The 17559-nt window shown below is 44.3% G+C and overlaps 1 protein-coding gene across 5 annotated transcripts in view; it reads right to left on the bottom strand.

Moving 5' to 3' along the window:
• Positions 1–17559, bottom strand: part of SASH1 (SAM and SH3 domain containing 1) — a 188996-nt gene that overhangs the window by 3382 nt on the left and 168055 nt on the right. For all 5 annotated transcript variants that reach the window (XM_081529916.1, XM_081529917.1, XM_081529918.1 and 2 more), the window contains 7 exons: positions 16780–16915; positions 15357–15526; positions 14390–14599; positions 13443–13593; positions 7886–7999; positions 2880–4009; positions 1161–1292 (listed from right to left, as the gene is read on the bottom strand). In XM_081529916.1, coding sequence (XP_081386042.1) covers positions 1161–1292; positions 2880–4009; positions 7886–7999; positions 13443–13593; positions 14390–14599; positions 15357–15526; positions 16780–16915 — 2043 coding nt within the window. The remainder of the gene's footprint in view (positions 1–1160; positions 1293–2879; positions 4010–7885; positions 8000–13442; positions 13594–14389; positions 14600–15356; positions 15527–16779; positions 16916–17559) is intronic.

Below are 17559 nucleotides of genomic sequence, written 5' to 3'. Positions count from 1 at the left end.
GTAAACAAAGAAAGCGATTTCATCAAGATTTGACCGGTGCCACTGGAGAGCTCTTTCTTATCTGCCAAAGAGGAGTGCTACTGAAATATTATATTTAATACTACACTGTCAGAAAGGGACAACACCATGAGATGTCAAAGCATTAAGAATTCTTTTTTGGCTTCTCAAGGTGAGACAAATCCTCAAGAAAGTGTCTGAGGTCCCAGAAGGGACTTGGAATCAGATCTAAGCCCAGTGATGTGTGGAAGTCTCCAAACTGTCACCATTTACGTTTCTGGCTATTTTGTCTCATGGTGGTCACACTCTTCAATCAATGATCCCTACGGTGACTGAAGAAGCAAACTTATGTGATAGTGTGAAAAAATAAGGTACCCAGAAAAGCAACGATACTCATATAAAGTAGATTTTCTTCTGTATTTTGAATCTACATTAACATCCAGAAAATCAAGCATTTATTAAATTAAGCATTAATTAAAATTAATCAATACAATTATAAAGAATTAAAATAATAAATGTTGGCTAGGGCAGGGAAAATGGACATTTATACTTGACTTTTGTGATGGCCAAGTGACATACCTCTCAGAAAGGCAATTTACCACCAAATGGCCAAATCCTTGAGATTTTTTGAAGCAAATCCTCTTGAAAGACTATATCCTCAGAAATTAGTCAACAAAGTCTATAGAATTTATTAACCAGGACATTCTTCACTCAATTCTTTAAAATAAAAGTTTGGAAAAAACATCTAGATGTCTTAACAATATGGAATTGGCTGAACTAAGACACACCTACTAGAACCCTTTGAAACATGAATAATATGAAAAAATTTTCAGTAACAAAGAAATAGGTTCACAATCTGATAACTGAAAACATTAAGGTTTCCAAACTGTACATGTACTATTATACACGTGCCAAGAAATAACTAAATGGATTTTTTTTGTCACAGTGCTGGGATTATGGATAATTTTCTTTTTCTTTCCGAAACTGTATTTTTAAAACTCTGCAGGCTGAATACGTATTACTTTCCCCCAGGTGTCTCCCTGTGATATCTTATAAGGAACCCTGGGCTACTCAGTGGCTGCCAGCATGCCCATCATTAAGCCCTATAACTGCATGGGCTTCAGAAAGCTGCGTGAGAGGGGCCTGAACCGTGGGCTGCTTACCGCCATGCGGTGCTGCTTCCGAAGCAGCTTGACACGGATCTGGTCCATGTTGGTGGCGACATCCCTTTCCGGCTGGTCTAAGTCTTCTGCGTATCTCTGCACCAGAGCCTCAGGAATCCCGCAGCGGCCGTGCTGCAAGCAAGAACAGAAATCTCTTAGCAAGGGTTGCGAGGATCTTTTTCTTTCTCCAAGAACAGCAAACATAAGGTAGGAAAAGACATTTAGCTACTAGAAAGTAGGACCAACAGTTTTCATTTGCAGTGAATATATTTTCTTTAGTGTCAGGACAAATATTTTAGAGAGAATATTTTACATCTTTATCTTTTAGGTAGTGATGAGCTCTGGAAATATGTCTTGAAAGATGGTTAAAGTAGAATACAATCACCCTCTGTTGTGGGGTCCAAGGTCCTCATCTCACTCTATGTGATCATTTTGCAAAAGGTTATCGAGGGGCAAACTTGTGCTCTATTGATCATCTACTGTTGGTCCCTCAGCTACAAAGAGTTATACTAGGCCAGCACTTACTGTACAGTAGAATTCCCACTATTTTCCACTCAAAGGGGTTCATTCACTAAATATTACAAAGGCAGAGGAGGAGTATCATAAGGCATTCAATGTCATAAGGTGCTTATAACAAAGACTCTCAGAAATGCATTAGAACAATTCGTGCATTTCTAGGACTAACATACAGCTAAATCTAGTTTCATGTATTTGTGGGGAAGATCCCCTGGAGGAGGAAATGGCAACCCACTCCAGTGTTCTTGCCGGGAAAATTCCATGGATAGAGGAGCTTGGCGGGCTATAGTCCATAGCGTCTCAAAGAATTGAAAAGGGCTGAGTGACTGAGCACACACACACAGTTCTATATGTTTGTTTGTGTTTTTCACAAATGAGAAATGAGTTTTCATTACAGTTCTCAATGTTTTTGGTACAATGGGGTATTTTATATAATCTTTTATCCCCAGTTACCCATACAGATATCAGACAGTATAATTATTACATCTGAATGATGCTAAGTAGCTTCAGTCATGTCCAACTCTTTCCAACCCCCTGGGACTGGGGCCCACGAGGCTCCTCTGTCCATGGGATTCTCCAGGTAAGAATATTGGAGTGGGTTGCCATTTCCTTCTCCAGAAGATCTTCCTGACCCAGGGATCAAACCTGCATCTCTTACATCTCCTGCACTGGCAGGTGGGTTCTTTACCACTCGTGTCACCTGGGAAGTTCTATTTACACCTGAATAGGGCTCCACAGTTTTCAAAGGTTTACATGTATCTTATTAACATTTGCTCCTATTAATACTTCTAAGAGGTACTTATGAAGGTTATTATTATTAATCCAATTTTACATACAAGGAAATGAAATGGGGATTTGTTAAAGTTTAAATACAAAGATGCTGAGTAACAAATGGAAACTGGAGCTTTGTTTCAGGACCTGGTTCTAGTAATGACTGATAGTTCTCCTTGCAAAGAACAGTTGGCCAAAATTAAATACAAACAAGTGAAAGAAGAGAAGGGAAAGAAGAAGAAATCCCCCAAGGCTGTGTTTGCATTTAATCTGGGCACTGTGCTCCCCGTTCATCTGAATGTCCAGCGCGGGTGACAAGGGCCCCCTGCCCTTTCACTGTTTGCCACCAGCTGCTGTCGTGGGGCAATGACGTTCTTCCCGCCTGGCACCCCCAACTTACGGGGTGGGGGGGGAGGGCAGGGCCTTGGATACCTTATCAGAATAGGGCTCCTCGGTGAGATCAATGCCTTCCGCCCGCAGCTTGTTCTCGGTGAGCATTTCCAGGTCCAGCCCACGGGCGCAGGAGACCTTCCTGGCCAGCGCGGGCGCGAGCCGCACACCGTGCTCCTGGAGGCTGGCGCTCTCGGGCAGCTCCGACAGCCAGGGTGGTGGCCTGGTGCTCGGCGGGCTGCCCGGCTCCGGCCCCAGGGGAGGCCTGGCCGCCGCTGCCGGGGAACAGTCGCTGGGGCCGCCGGGGCTGCCCTTTTTAAGCGGCAGGCCGGGTGCGTCAGGGCTGGGGACGCCGGGGGGACCAGGAGGGACAGGATGCAGCCCGTTGGCAAGGCGCTCCCTGCTCTTCTTGGCGGGAACGGGCGGAGGCTGGACAGGAGGTTTGGCCTGCATTCTGACCTCGGGGCCCCTCTGCTCAGCATCCATGCCTTCTTTGGTGCCCGGGGGGTGATGTGTTCCTTCGAAATCCAGTCCTTTCCTGTGACCCTCCAGAGGCGTCCGTGTTAAACTGGGTTTAACGGCAGGTGGTTGGGCGTCAAAGGTTTTGGGCAAACATGGAGGGGGGGATGTACCCCGTGAAAAGGGCCCCATGGGGCCATCCAGTTTCTTAGTAGTCGTTTTCTGAGGTTCAGAAAATCTCTTGCTTTGGGTCAGTAGCAATGCATTGTCAACAGCAGAATCTCGTTTGGGGCTTGGAACCTTTATGACGGAGGGGGCTGTCTTTTGTGGCACTTCAGGTACAATCTGAGGGGAGGGTTCTGTCACCTCCCCAGGCACATCTTTCTCGGGCTCTCCTTGAAGGTCGTCCAGGGAGTGGGACCGGGGCCAAGTCTCCACGGTCTGGGGGCCCTCCAGGGTCTCACAGCTCCGGCAGATGGAAACGGGGAGACTCCTTCGGTTTTTATTCAAATCAGTCACACACGGGGGATCACAGCTCTTGGAGGCAAGAGGGGTGAGACCACTGCCCAGCCTCCCCTCCCCTCCCTGCTTCAGAGCGTCCACTGACTTCGTCAAAGGCAAGGTTGGGTAGTTGCCCAGCTGGTTCCTGTTGAAAGACCTCAAGCTGGACTCGGTTGATGACTTGGCAGAGAGGCTGGTTTTCCGAGTCTTGCCTACAAGGCAAGGAGAGATTTTTTACAATTGCATCTTAAAAAGCGAATCAATCAAATTGATGTAAACGGTGCACGAACGTTATTGAAATCTCCAACTCCTATATCCCATTGTGGAATTACACTAAGAACATAAAATCACCACCGGTGATGTAGAGCTACTGTGGTTCCATTTTTATTTTTTAGAAAGAATTCTTAGTCTTATTAAAGGACTCGGGGAAATGAAAGTTAATTGAGTTATGTGGAAAGAAAATATGCTGTGTCAGGCAATAAAATAAATCTAGGCATAATGTCTGTTCGCAGCTGTCGTCAGTGTGGAAGAAGGCATATCCATATTCCACTAAGGAACCACACTGACAGGATTTCTGATTAGAGTACCGTTTCCTAACACCATGGTTGCAAAGGGGACAGGTTCTTTACATAAGGGAATTTCCAACCTCCAGGATCAAAGGCCCCATAATTTGAGGTGAAGCTGATGTAATAATAACAGAAATAAAGTGCGCAATAAATGTAATGCCCTTGAATCACCCCCAAAGCATCCCTCCCTCCATCCTGGTCCATGGAAAAATTGTCTTCCATGAAACCGGTCCCTGGTGCCAAAAAAGGGGACCATTGCGTTAAACGGTATCCCCCAAGGTTCCTTGGTGCCCACTGATCCTCAAAACTTCTTTCAAGCCCTCACTGCTTTGTGTTTTGTTCAAGTGTGTAAAATAAATGTATCTTGCAAACCGTCAGCCAATCCTGGTACCAATGAGTAAACAAGCTTAAGTAAGTCTACTGCCAGAGAGTCCGTAAGATACCAATTCGGTTCTAATAACCACTGAAGCAACAGACCTCATTAAAGTAAAGTAACTGTCAGGCTGATAACTAAACTTATCAACCAGTCACAGTCTACTTACTTAACAACTGTTCACTGATCCTAACTGCTTCTTCTGCTTGATGAACAGAGCTGCCCACGGTAACACTGAGTGCACCTGATCCCAGTCCATTTAAGACTCCCTTTCTATTTGAGACAAGTAAGCCATCTGCAATTTCCTATGGATTACCTCTGGGCTGTTAGGACAGGGAAACAACAACAAGACTCAGGGCCCTCAAAGGGTCCTCTCCCTTGATACTGCTCTGTTCTTCGGTCATGCAGCTGAGGCATTTAAAATACCGCTGCTCGTGTGGCCCTGATGGATGGTCTACCTGGTAAATTCTTTTCCTTATGGACCTAATAGTTCCCAACACTCAAATGTTGGTTTTTATTGCAAAAAGGAAAGGACATAGGAGACACACAATTTCGGTTTTATGGCTGCAGGTATTTTAGACGGAATTTATTCGCCTCACACCCCAGTCAGCAGAGGCTAACTGGAAAGGAGAATGGCGAAGAGGTCAGAAAGGTCAAGATTAGCACGGCGTTCATAATGGTAAGAGGATCGTCTATTTTCAGAACATCGTACTTTTGAAATCAGTGATTTTCAAAGCAGGAGGATCCTTTGTAATGAAGCTTCATTTATAAAACAGAGCAAAGCTGAAGTGTGGAGGTCGCTCAAGGCTGAGGCCCAGCCCCTCTACCGTGGCCACCGTCACTCACCCCACCAAGCCCCTCCTCCAGGCCTCTGAGGCTTGCAGGATCCCAAAGATCATAGATAAAACCCAGGGCTTCAAGCAGCATGAGCTCCTGAACCAGAAGTTATAAACTGCACAGAAGGCACTGCTGCTATCTATAAACCCGGCGTTTATTTCTCCACTCAATGAAAATACTTTCCTAGTAAAACCAGAGCAAAACCGTGCAGCTTGGTTTCACATGTGAAAAACAAAGATTGGGAGAGGTCCTTAACTATTTTGTGGATAAAGCAGAAAAGTTGGGGGAAATGTCAAAGCAGAGGGGGAAATGTCAAAATCTAGTTTGAAAACATCTTACTTTTAAAGTGCTTTTAGTTGGTTTGAATTGTGGACTTCCAGCAATTTCCTATCTACACTGCATACTTTTACTCTGCTTTTTAAAGTGAAATTGATGGTTGATCCTATTAGTCCAAAACCTGTTTACTGAATGTCTTTTATGTGCATTAAACTATGGAGGATATAAGTAAACCACTGATTCAAACTGAGTCCATCATTTGTAGTGGGTATGGGACCTACTCCGCCAACTGAAAATATACATTCTCCAATAACTTCCAAAAACTAGACCATGAGGAGGGCTGGCCCAATGTGTAAAGTTTTGGGCAACATAACTCCGAGCCCCTAGTCATGCATGCTCTCTGAGTGGGAAGGAAGTACCATATTAGATGTGGGTAATTATATTCTTTCTGTCTAGCTTATCTGAAGTTTTGAGATTTTTTTTTTTAACAAAAATGTAATCTTTAAGATTTAATCATGTCCCCTTCATTCAGAGATCTAGCTTTCATAACAGTGAAGCAATATTTGAATAAAGTCAGGCTTTTCCCATTATTTTAATATGAATTTAGATATTTTCCTACTGTAATGATGATATACTGCTGCCATGATGTATCTGTTTATGGAAGGAGTCATTCTGCTACTGTGGTCCCCAATCTGAATGTCCAGGGCCAGCCCTGCTTAGGTTTACTGTCCATTTAAGAAGAAAAACTGAGGTGATGGATGATAATGATCTGAAGAAACCAAACTTTCATGCCCTAGTTTTGTATCAATGTTCTCAGCGGGGCTTCTAGAAATTCTCATATTGAAATGAGAGACTCATGAACAACAGTCCTAAGCCCTAGGATATTCTTGCCCCTCAGAACAAGTAAGCAAACAAATAGGCAACGAGATCTTTTATGGCATATGTTGCCTTTTTCCTTGTTCCCCAAATAGGTCCACCTTCTTTCATCCAATCCATGATTTGTGAAGGTACTTATGATAACATATACAAACTAAATCCCTTCTGGCTTGAAGTTCAACTAAGCCCAGATACCCCTGGTTGATGTAGGATGACATTAAGTAGTTAAGAGTTTGGACTTGAAATGCTTATGGTATTGGAAAATCAGGTCTAAAATACTGTTTACCATTCGGACTTCCCCGCAGTTCAGTGGTTAAGACTCTGCCTTCCAATGCATGGGGCTCAGGTTCCATTATTGGTTGCGGAACTAAGATCCCACATGCTGTGTGGTGTGGCCAAAAAAAAAAAAAAAATGTCTACCATTGACTGTGAGACGATTATGAGCCAGAGTGGTGCCAATATGAAGAGAACAAGTGCTTCAGTTAATGTTCAATTTCTCTTTAGCATCGTCACTTATAAAATACGCACTGCCGGATTTGAGTGATAATTAGCAAACTGTATATGCATCTGTCCCACTGCCTCATTCATAACCAGTGCTTACAAAATGCTAGGTATTTTTGATATATTACTACTTTGTTTAAGTCTTAGAACAAGCTATAAAAGAGAAACTCATAGTAACGATTTCAGAGGTAAGGGCAAGGGATGGTTGGAGATGTAATTTGACCAAAGTCTTTGGCTATGGACTCCAGGTCTCCCCACTCTAAACCCCCTTGACTTTTTTCATGGTCCAGAGGGAGGGCTAACCTCTGAGAGCTACAAGACAATGGGAAGTTTGGGGTCCCTTTCTCTAACACACAAGTTTAAACTCTTTCCAGTTAGGTGCTACCGCAGGATGGAAGAGTAACTAACGAAAAGATCTCTCTACTCATCTCTCAGCATCATCCATTTCCTAGGTTCTTGAGAGATGTTCCTCCAGCCTAAGGATCTGAATCAAGCACTAGTCACCCTGGAAAAGCTCCTCTCCCTATTTGTAGTTTTCTCAAAAGTAATGGCTCAGGCTGAGGAAGAAATATAGTCATTAGCCAAAGCATAGACACCAAGAAATGGCCCAGAAGGCTTGTGTATGACCATGCAGTTGTGATTATCTGTGCTGATAGTACCGTTTTCCAAATTCTCACTGCTTTCATAGCATCCTGAGTCTCGTGGAGAGCATCCACTCAAGCCCTGGCTGTCAACAAGCAGCTTCTCCTGGGATCCGGACTGGTCGCTGTTACCTAGAGAAGATGAACACATGGCATGGGATTGTAAGGGGAATGAAAAAAAAAAAGCAGTTTTCAAATCCATCGCATCCCAATTTTATCCTCAGTTCTCACCATACATTTTTGAAGACTTAGATTTTGGAAGAAAACAAATTAAATGAGTGAGATCAGGACGTTTTTCTTTTCAAATAAAGTATCATGGGAAGATAAGGCTGGAGAGAGAGCACAGAGTTGAAATACATCAATGCCTTCTACATCACTCAGAAGATAACTGGCCTCAGGACAGCCAGGGAGAGGAGAAATTCAGAGCATCATATCAAAAGCAGGGGAAAAGCAACCACAGTCCTTTCTGAGGGCTGATACCACCAAGCAGGAGCAGACAGTGAACAAATGGCCTTTTCACAAGGGGGAATTAGGCTATATGCTTTGTAGAGATCTAGAAGATTTGTGTTTCCATTTATTTGTTCCCACCTTTCCAAGTTTGGGAGCTGATATAAAAGTGAACGTCAGACCTCCCTGGTAGTACCGTGGAGTAAGAATCCGCCTGCCACTTCAGGAGACACAGGTTCGATCCCTGGCCTGGAAGGATCCTACATGTTATGTAGCAACTAAGCCCCTGCCCCACAACTACTAAAGCCCGCACGCCTAGAATCCGTGCTCCGCAACAAGAGAAGCCACCACAATGAGAAGCCCACGCAACGCAACAGAGAGTGGTCCCTGCTCGCTAGAAACTAGAGAAAGCCCACACACAGCAATGACGATTCAGCACAGCCAATAAATAAATAAATGTATTTTTTTTTAAAGTTCTCAGTTTAGAATTTTGCAAGCCAATCGTTAACCACAACCATTATTAAAAACCAAGCTTTGTAAACTGTATTTTTAACAAACATACTGAAAGTTAAGGTAATAAATCCTCAAAACTCCTCAAAAAAAAAAAAAAATCTGTTTTTTTTAAAAAAAAGAGTGTCAAAGGAACCATCAAATTTCATTAGCATTACGAGCAGGAACCTTAACCCTCTGTGACATGTGCTGGCTCTTATCACAAAGGGAGCAAGGCTGCCATAAAGCGGACACAAACCCCTAAACCCATGGGGAGTGAGTGAGTGAAGTTGCTCAGTCGTGTCCGAATCTTTGCGACCCCGTGGACTGTAGCCTACCAGGCTCCTCCATCCATGGAATTTTCCAAGCAAGAGTACTGCAATGGGTTGCCATTTCCTTCTCCAGGGGCCCTTCCTGACCCAGCGATCGAACCCAGGTCTCCCACATTGCAGGCAGACGCTTTACCGTCTGAGCCACCAGGGAGGTTAACCCGTGAGGGGTCAGGGGCAAATCCTTTTGCTACTGCTATTTAGAATAGGTTGGAGGGTTTCTCCTCCTTTTTCCTTTTCCCTTTGTCTTGGGTTAGCATTTCTATTCCCGCACACAAAAGGTATGACACGAAAAGCTCAAAACACCCTCCAACTTGGAAACTGAGTACAGAATACCCTTCAGGTGGGTGATGGAAGGCTGGACATCCTCATCCTCATCCCATGTTATTTAGGAATCCTTTTAGAGAGAAGCATCAGATGCTTACTGCTGAAAGTCAACCTATAGAAAATCATGTGGGAAGTCACATGGGCCTTCATCACCCCAGCCGTGCAGCTCTGTACATTCTATAAACAGGGCACAGCTGACCTTATGTAGGTTCAAGTTTACAGGGAGATCGTCTTTCAGTCATAAGGCGGACTAAATGCTTGGACGATAAAACAGGAAACAAAACATTTTTTACATAAAATAAGTAGTTGATGATGAATGGCTTTATTTTTCTCTTTACTTCCCCTCTCCCATCTCTCTCTCTCACACACACACAAAACCAGAAATCTGATGTCTCTTCTCATCATTAAAAAAAAAGTTGTGGGAAGACTGAGGGCTGCCACATACACACCAGCTGTTCCTACTGTCCACTGACCACTTCCTGTTTGTATTTCTCACATGGAAAGCATTTTATAACAGAAATCTTGGCAGATAAGCCCTTGAATTAGAACACCAAAATAAGAAGTGCTATTTTAGAAATGGTTAATGAAAAATTAACTAATTGGTAGCACAAGAGCAAACCCCTTCCCCTCCCCCACACTGAAAGTGGAATATTCTAGCATGGTGTCCTCATTGTGTGGAAGAGTCTGTGGATTTGGAATAGCCTCTGTTCTAGCCTAGCATGTTATTTAGGAAAATGATACTTGTAAAATGAGGGCTTTGAGCTATCAGTTACAACCCAGGAAGAGGAATCAATGCAGTTTGTCCCTGGCGAGATAGGTCAGTGCATTGCAGCGGCCAAAACAGACTCCAAAGTGCTGACCAGTGGGAATAAAACAGAAAAGTTGTCCCCATCATTGCAGGAAAATGAGAACTGTGCCTGCAAATTTGGGGATGCCAGCCTACCACACAGTGGCATAATAACCTGAAGTTATTATGGGGAGTGATGGGGTCCTTTGCAGTGCCTGAAAATGGCAAATCAATTTATAAAATCAGGAGGCATATGTCAAGGAGATAGAGCCACTTTCTTCCTTCTCAAGGAGATAGAGCCACTTTCTTCCTTCTCAAGGAGATAGAGCCACTTTCTTCCTGAAGGATCCAGTCAGCAGCTACTTGTAGGAATCCCACTATCAAGTTTAGCAAAATTCCCTAAAACTAAAAGCCAGTATTTCCCAGGCAGGTTGTCCTTCCTCAGGGAGAATGAAGGGGAGGGTATCTCTTAGATGGACTGCAAATCAAGGCCTTTTCCTCTCCTCACACTCACTAACATTAATGCCAAGGCACAAAGAAGAAAAAAGTGAGCTAGACCCATGAACACTCTCACAGTCAAGTGAGAATGAAGCCCTGGGCTGGGGGCTAAAACTTCATTTGGACATGACCTGAATTTGGACTAAAGCTTTCCTCCATCTCATCACACATACACAGAGGAAGGAAGAACATGCTAAGACATTGATGAGACATCCAAATATCAAAAGGTACTTATGCCCTGAGGACATGTGCCATTTTTCTGGAGTGTAGTTCTCTTGGGAAAAGAATGGGATTCTTGGATAGCAGGCCTTCCAATGAGCTTACAAATTTATGGCTTTAAAACCCAAGGACTGAAGTATGATAAAATGTTAACTTTAGTTGGATTTAGGAAGTGGATATGTGGATTTATTTTTCTCTAATTTCCTGCATATCTGAAATAATTCCTGATTACAATTCTTATGAAAATGATTTTTTAAAAGACAGCTTTCATTTGGCAGATCAAGGAGAATGGGCTTGGGATCAGTGGGAGGAATTGCTCTGGCACAATAAGAATCTTTTCTGAATGGAGGAACCCTGTGGGAAGGCTGGCATTCCCTGTGCACAGATGCAGTGAGAGAAGCTGGACCCATCTGACTGCCAAGCAACGATGCAGGTGTGTCTCCTGCTCCTGTGGGAGCTGAGATGGAAGATGAGTGAGACATCTCAGATCTCAGCAGATCTCTGGATCTGTCAACTCTGACAGAAACTGATGTGTTCCTCTAAGTTATCAGTTACTTAGCATACTTCTAAAATACAATGAATTTAGACTTGCTGAATGTAGAATCTTCTCATCCTAGCATAATCCTGGATCCAGGCTCTCGGTGCTCACTGGCACCCTTGAGTCCTTAAAGCCTTTCTTTTAGAGCCGCTAAAAAGAAGTACCACATTGTATATGAAGGATGTTCTAAACAGTGGCACAGCACAGATTCAAAATGAGATTTAGGAAGAAGCAATGAGCCTTCCTTAGACTGCTGGGTGGGCATCATGACAGGCAAAGATCCCCTTACCTATAAAATATCCCTGGAGCAGATCTCAGGACATGATCCCGGGAAGGACAAGGAGCCCCAGCCCTTGAGACAGACCCTGCCTTATACACTCAGAATTCAGCTTTGCTCCTTCTATGTTTGAATGCTAGAGGAAACATAACGGATGGGGTTTATCAACCAGCTGTTCTCAGTGGCTGAGGAAGAGCAAATGAACTATTTTATAGAGCAGATGTGGTCCAGGAGACTAGATAATTAAACATTAACTGATATTAATATAGCTGGTCAGCCTCACCAAGCACTGGGCCAGGCTCTGACACAACCTGGTCACAGGACAACCCCCCACCCATGGTGTCTCCTGGGAAACTCCAATCCTAAAGAGACCTGGTTATAAATTGATACTAAATACGGAACACAATTCCCTCCAAATCTATCCCTGAAGGCAGTGTGTTTATCTAGGATTCAGACACCTATTTGACGGTGTGTCATCAGTTAATTTAGAGGGACAACCTATTAATCAGAAGTGAATTTAACTGCACTGAGACACTTACTTCTGTGTCTCTTGAGCCTGGTACATTCAGTGATGTACAATTTTTTTTCCACCATTAAGTGTGGGTTTGGTGTGTCTTTTAGCAATGGAAATGCTATTAGCTACTGGTATCCCTGAAGCAGAGCATACAAAAGAAAATACATTTGAATTCAATCGCTGGAAAGGATGCTTCCCCCTTCATGATGAATAATCTCAGGAATATTTTTGATGTCAGACTGAAGAATAAAGAGCAAGATAAGACTGGGTTAATGGAGCAAAGGATACAGTGTATTCAAATAGACTACATAAAAGCTGTGAGCTCACTGAATTCTGTTCATGGGCTGTAAAAATGAGCTATCATTTTGGCTGAGAAATCACAATATGGAATTCTCAGCTCTACATATTCACTCGAGATGATTCCCTGCTTCTTTAATGCAAGCTGATGGATTTCATTTATTCATTAACTAACTCATTCAATCAGAAAACAACTCCTCATGTGCTTTGAGAAGTAATTAACCCTTGGCAGGACAGGATACCCTAAGTGTGTCAGTCATTTTTGTACCTGGGTATCTTAATGACCTCCTAAAGGGTGTATATCCCACTAGCCCCCAAGGTGGCGTGAACTATGTGTCTTAAGAAAAATTAAAAAAAAAAAAAAGAAGAAAAAAGAAAAATACAATTCAATTCTCAATGAAAAAGTACTGGGTAGCAAGGTTTTCTTTTGCTCCTGCACTGGCATTGGCAATCTATGTCTTTGTGCTGTTTGACGTAATACAAAATTGACCTTGGCTTTGGAAAGAGTAGGGCTTCCCTGGTGGCTCAGATGGTAAGGAATCAGCCTGCAAAGCAGGAGACCCTGGGTTTGATCCCTGGGTCAGGAAGATCCTCTGGAGAAGAAAATAGCAACCCACTCCAGTATTCTTGCTTGGAACATTCCACAGACAGAGGAGCCTGGTGGACTACAGTCTATGGGGTCACAAAGAGTTGGACACAACTCAGTGACCAACACTTTCACAGTCTGGAAAGAGCAAGATCAAATGAGGGACTCCGGGGACCTAAGCACATGTTAGCAGCTTATGGGATGCCTCCTGGTGACCCGAGAATGTGATGGATCTCACTGAACACATCTGTGCTGCGAGGAACTTACTGTCATATTCCTGTAACAGCTCCACTGCTGTCAAGAGAACAGCTCTGTGCTCTGGGTCCCTGATATTTAACTCATCCAAGTCCTCCTCCTCCAGGAGCTTAAAGGTGTCCAGATCTTCATAGCCATTGAACAGGAAAGTGGGCATGTGCTCCTGGGAGGGAAACAAGAAAGAGAGTCAGCAGCTCAGCCACGTGGTCCATGACCAACAACCAGTCTCAAACTCCTAAACTCTTTTTCCATAGCCACTTTTATGCTAATTCAAAAATTAATAAGTATCTTTCTAACAGTCTGTACCCCCCAGTTCTACAGCTCAGTGGGCAAGCGGGGCACCTCACTAACCATGGGTTAAGAAGGTGTACACTGAAAGCTGAGGTGGACTCCACTGGCCTGCATTTAATTATGCCCTTGCTGTGAGCTGATGCCTGCAATGCCACCCAGCATGCAGTGGAGACACCTTGTTCATCTGGAGCCACTGAAATCCAGCTCAGAGAGACCTGTGACTTCCCCAGGAGCAAGATAGCTTTGCAAGGAGGAAACAGGTCATATCATGTAGACCCGCCCTACTAGATGCTGGGAGTAATGGTGGTGGGGGGAGTGGGGGCAGGGAGAATCCTCAAGACCTCTATGAGGCCGACCAGGATGCCAAGAGCCTGTGCTTACTGCCTTTCCTGGTAGTGGCTTGAAGCTCACAGCTCTCTGAAAGTTGCTCTTCGGACTAGGAGGAAATTTCGACCTGGAGTTTACGCTATCACTCTCAAGGGAGGTCAAGGAGAGTGTTATGGTGCTGGTAATACTACTTCTATAGGATAACAGTACTCATCATGGACATGGGTTGTCCTTCTTGGACGACACAGATCACCCCATGCTTCCCTGAAGGTGACCTTGCTTGCTTAGTTTAGGAGAAGGTAACGTGAGGTCAGGTGGGGCCAGAATAGGACAGAACTGACTTTGAGGTTGATCCGATCCAGGAGGTCCTCCACCGACTTGGGCTGGGGTGGTCTCCCTTTCCTCCTCCTCCTGGTGGCACGCTTGGGCTTCTCCTCTTCCTCATTGAGCACGTCCACATAGATGAATTTGAATGTGCCCACCTTGTTGTTCAGCAGGCCCATCCAGGTGCCCATGGGGGGTTTGCTGATTATATCAATGATGTCTCCTTTCTGTGGCCCAGGGAAGAAGGATCTTTCCATTAGGTACATTTCCAACCATGAACCAGCAATCCATCAGAAGTGTCAATGCGATATGAAGACACTATGGAGACTAGAATCAGGGCTCCATGAATCACCTGATGTGATTGGGAGTCTGGCAGAGACCACAGAGAGAACTCCTGATTGAGCAGGATCCCATGGTGGCCCGAGGTCCCATCCCCTCCATCTTCCTGCCCCAGAGGATGGTGGCTCAAGGTGTCCACCAGGGCTCACGGCTGGGGGGGGGCACCTGGCTCTCTGAATGCCTTACCCTCACCCAGAGAGGTCCTACTTCTTGGAGAAAAAAATCTCCACCAGTCAGAGGTTAGTGGTAACCCCTGCTCTATACTCGCTTCATACATTTTGTGAAATCCTATCTGTTCCGTAAGGATGTCACTGATCACATAGAGAAGTCAGTCATGTCCTTTCAGTTGGCAAAAGCACTGAGACTGGAAGGCGAAGGGCAATGGGAATTCCAGAGGGAACCTGGGGTCAGAGGACAGGGCCAGCATGGTGATAAGACAGAATTAACACAAGACCCGCCTCTATCCCCAAAGGCTGGCTGGTTCTCTGGTTTTTCACTGCAGAAGAGACCAATTTATCAAAGGAGCAGATGCACTGGCCCAGTCTGCACCACAAGAGCTCGGCATTCAACACAAAGGAGAAGAGAACAGCTCCTAAAGCCACAAGGCACTCGGGGTGACTGCTCTGAGGTCAAGTAAACACACACCTTGAGCTTGAGCGAGTCTGTGTCGTAGGGGCTGGGCGTGAAGTCAGTGTGCACCCTGGCACGTCCACAGAACGGGCCCCGGTATGGGGGCTCCTCGTCATCACCATCTTCCGACTTGACACTCTCCCTATTGCTGGTCGAGGAATCAGTGGTGCTCACTGTCTGACCACCTGGAGGGAAAACATGCAGAACTTGGGTCAACGCAGATTTCCTGCACAGCAAAGCTGGCAACTCTGAAGGCATCTTAGACTTGGAAGGTAAGGGCCAGAGGAAAGCAGTCATGAGCCACAGCCACGTCAGTACCTGAGCAGAGGCCAGGGGACGATTTGAGTTTTCTGAGTATTCTCCCTAATCAAGCCCCTAATTGGACAACTCCAGCAAGTTGTCTTTATGAACAGGGAAGCCAGGTGACATGGAAACTCTCTGATAGAGGACACCAGCCTTAACTTTCACAGCCTCCCATTTGTCAGGCATACTGTCTTGACCCCATTTTACAGATGAGGAAGCTCAAAGAGGTCAAGTAACTTGCCCAAAGCCAAGTGCTTTTTAAGTTGTGGGTTTAAACTTGGTCTCTTTCCCCATAGCACTCAGCCAGCACCACCATTGGGTTAGGAGTGGTTGAACAGTGTTTGTTTCAGGGACATTGGTCATTCTCCTCTCCTTTTTTTTTTCCTGGTTCTTAGTTTACTAAAACTAAGATTACTAATAAAGTTTTAATCAACATTTTGTATTAAAAGTTAAGAAGACATTAGCTTTCTTTGTCAAACCAGAAGAGAATTATCAGGACTTCCCACTACACCAAACGCATCAGGGAAAAACAATGTCATATTATTGTGTTGAATTCTGCACTAAAACCTTTTTTTGATTAAAGTTTGCCGATTTGAGAGAAGCATTTGTCTTCTCTTTTACTAAACCCCGACTAACATGCTAATAAAGGAATTGGATTCACCATGACAAAGAACATGGCAGAGGGCAATGCAATGATGAGAGATTTCTACCAAAATCTCTGAGACAAAAGTGGTCAGAGGATCGCTGGTTGCTATTGCAGGTGGGGGATGCGCCCAGAGGTCAGGAAAGCAATGTATGCCCAGCAGAACCCTGGTCATCTCCCCTTATTCTGCTGGTCATCGTCATCAGTGTTTCTTCTTGACTTCCTCCCTTCAGTCTCCATATCTTCCGCTAACATGCTTTCTCTCTCTCTCCTCCAATCAAAATCATTACCCTCTTGTTCATGCTACTGCTAGACATAGGCTACTAAACAAATAGGACTCTAGGGCCAGGTATTTTTCAGGTCTGTCTCCGTGACAGCACCCTAAGGGTAAGAACTTGGTCTTATTTATCTTTAAATTGCCTGAACCTGACACTCAGCAAAAGTCTGACTTAGACTCCAAGGAAATCATCTATGGTTGTAAACTGGACGTACTCATTGAGCTTTGACCGCTCAGAGAACTCCGCAGACTCTCCACAGAACCTCCGGCTTTGAGCTTGGGCTTGTCCATGTGTTCACTGTCAGGCTGAGAGGACGGAGGGGAGCCCGGCATCCCATCAAGGCCCGAATCCTGAAATGAGTTTTGACAAAATTAAATTGCGTCAGAGTGGATGGGTATCCTTTTGTAATGCACAGCTGTTTAGCAATGAAATCAATCGAATTCATCTTTATACTCATGTCTGATGCTTTACCCAAAATACACCTTCTTTTTAATCTATATCCTGCTTCATCTTCAAGTTGAAGATCATGTAACTATTAATTAAGCACTCAGAAAGTACTTTTCATGCAAAAATCTCTCTACCTTGGATACAAAACATTTCGTTAAAGGCTTAAAGACTCTTTGCATACTCCCTAGTTCAGTAATAAAGTGTTAGTAGCTCAGTTGTGTCCAACTCTTTGCAACCCCATGGACTTCAGCCCACCAGGCTTCTCTGTCCACGAAATTCTTCAGGCAAGAATACTGGAGTGGGTAGCCATTCTCTTCTCTAGGGGATCTTCTCGACCCAGGGATTGAACCTGGGTCTCCCACATCGCAGGCATATTTTTTACCATCTGAGCCACAAAGCTGGACCTCAAATGTAGATCAAATACAATCCACTAGTGATGTAGTATCTGGAAGTACTATCAGAAAATATTTTATCTATTTGAAGGGAAATTTCTACACTAAAAAAAAAGTGTATTCCTTTTTGTTTTTTTTTTTTAAAGAGACCGGAT

Source organism: Giraffa tippelskirchi, chromosome 9 (genome assembly GCF_054371585.1).
Source record: "Giraffa tippelskirchi isolate mGirTip1 chromosome 9, T2T-mGirTip1v1.2.pri, whole genome shotgun sequence".
Lineage (NCBI taxonomy): Eukaryota > Metazoa > Chordata > Mammalia > Artiodactyla > Giraffidae > Giraffa > Giraffa tippelskirchi.
The sequence above is the reverse complement of the archived record's forward strand: the minus strand, read 5'-3'. Positions and strand labels throughout refer to the sequence as shown.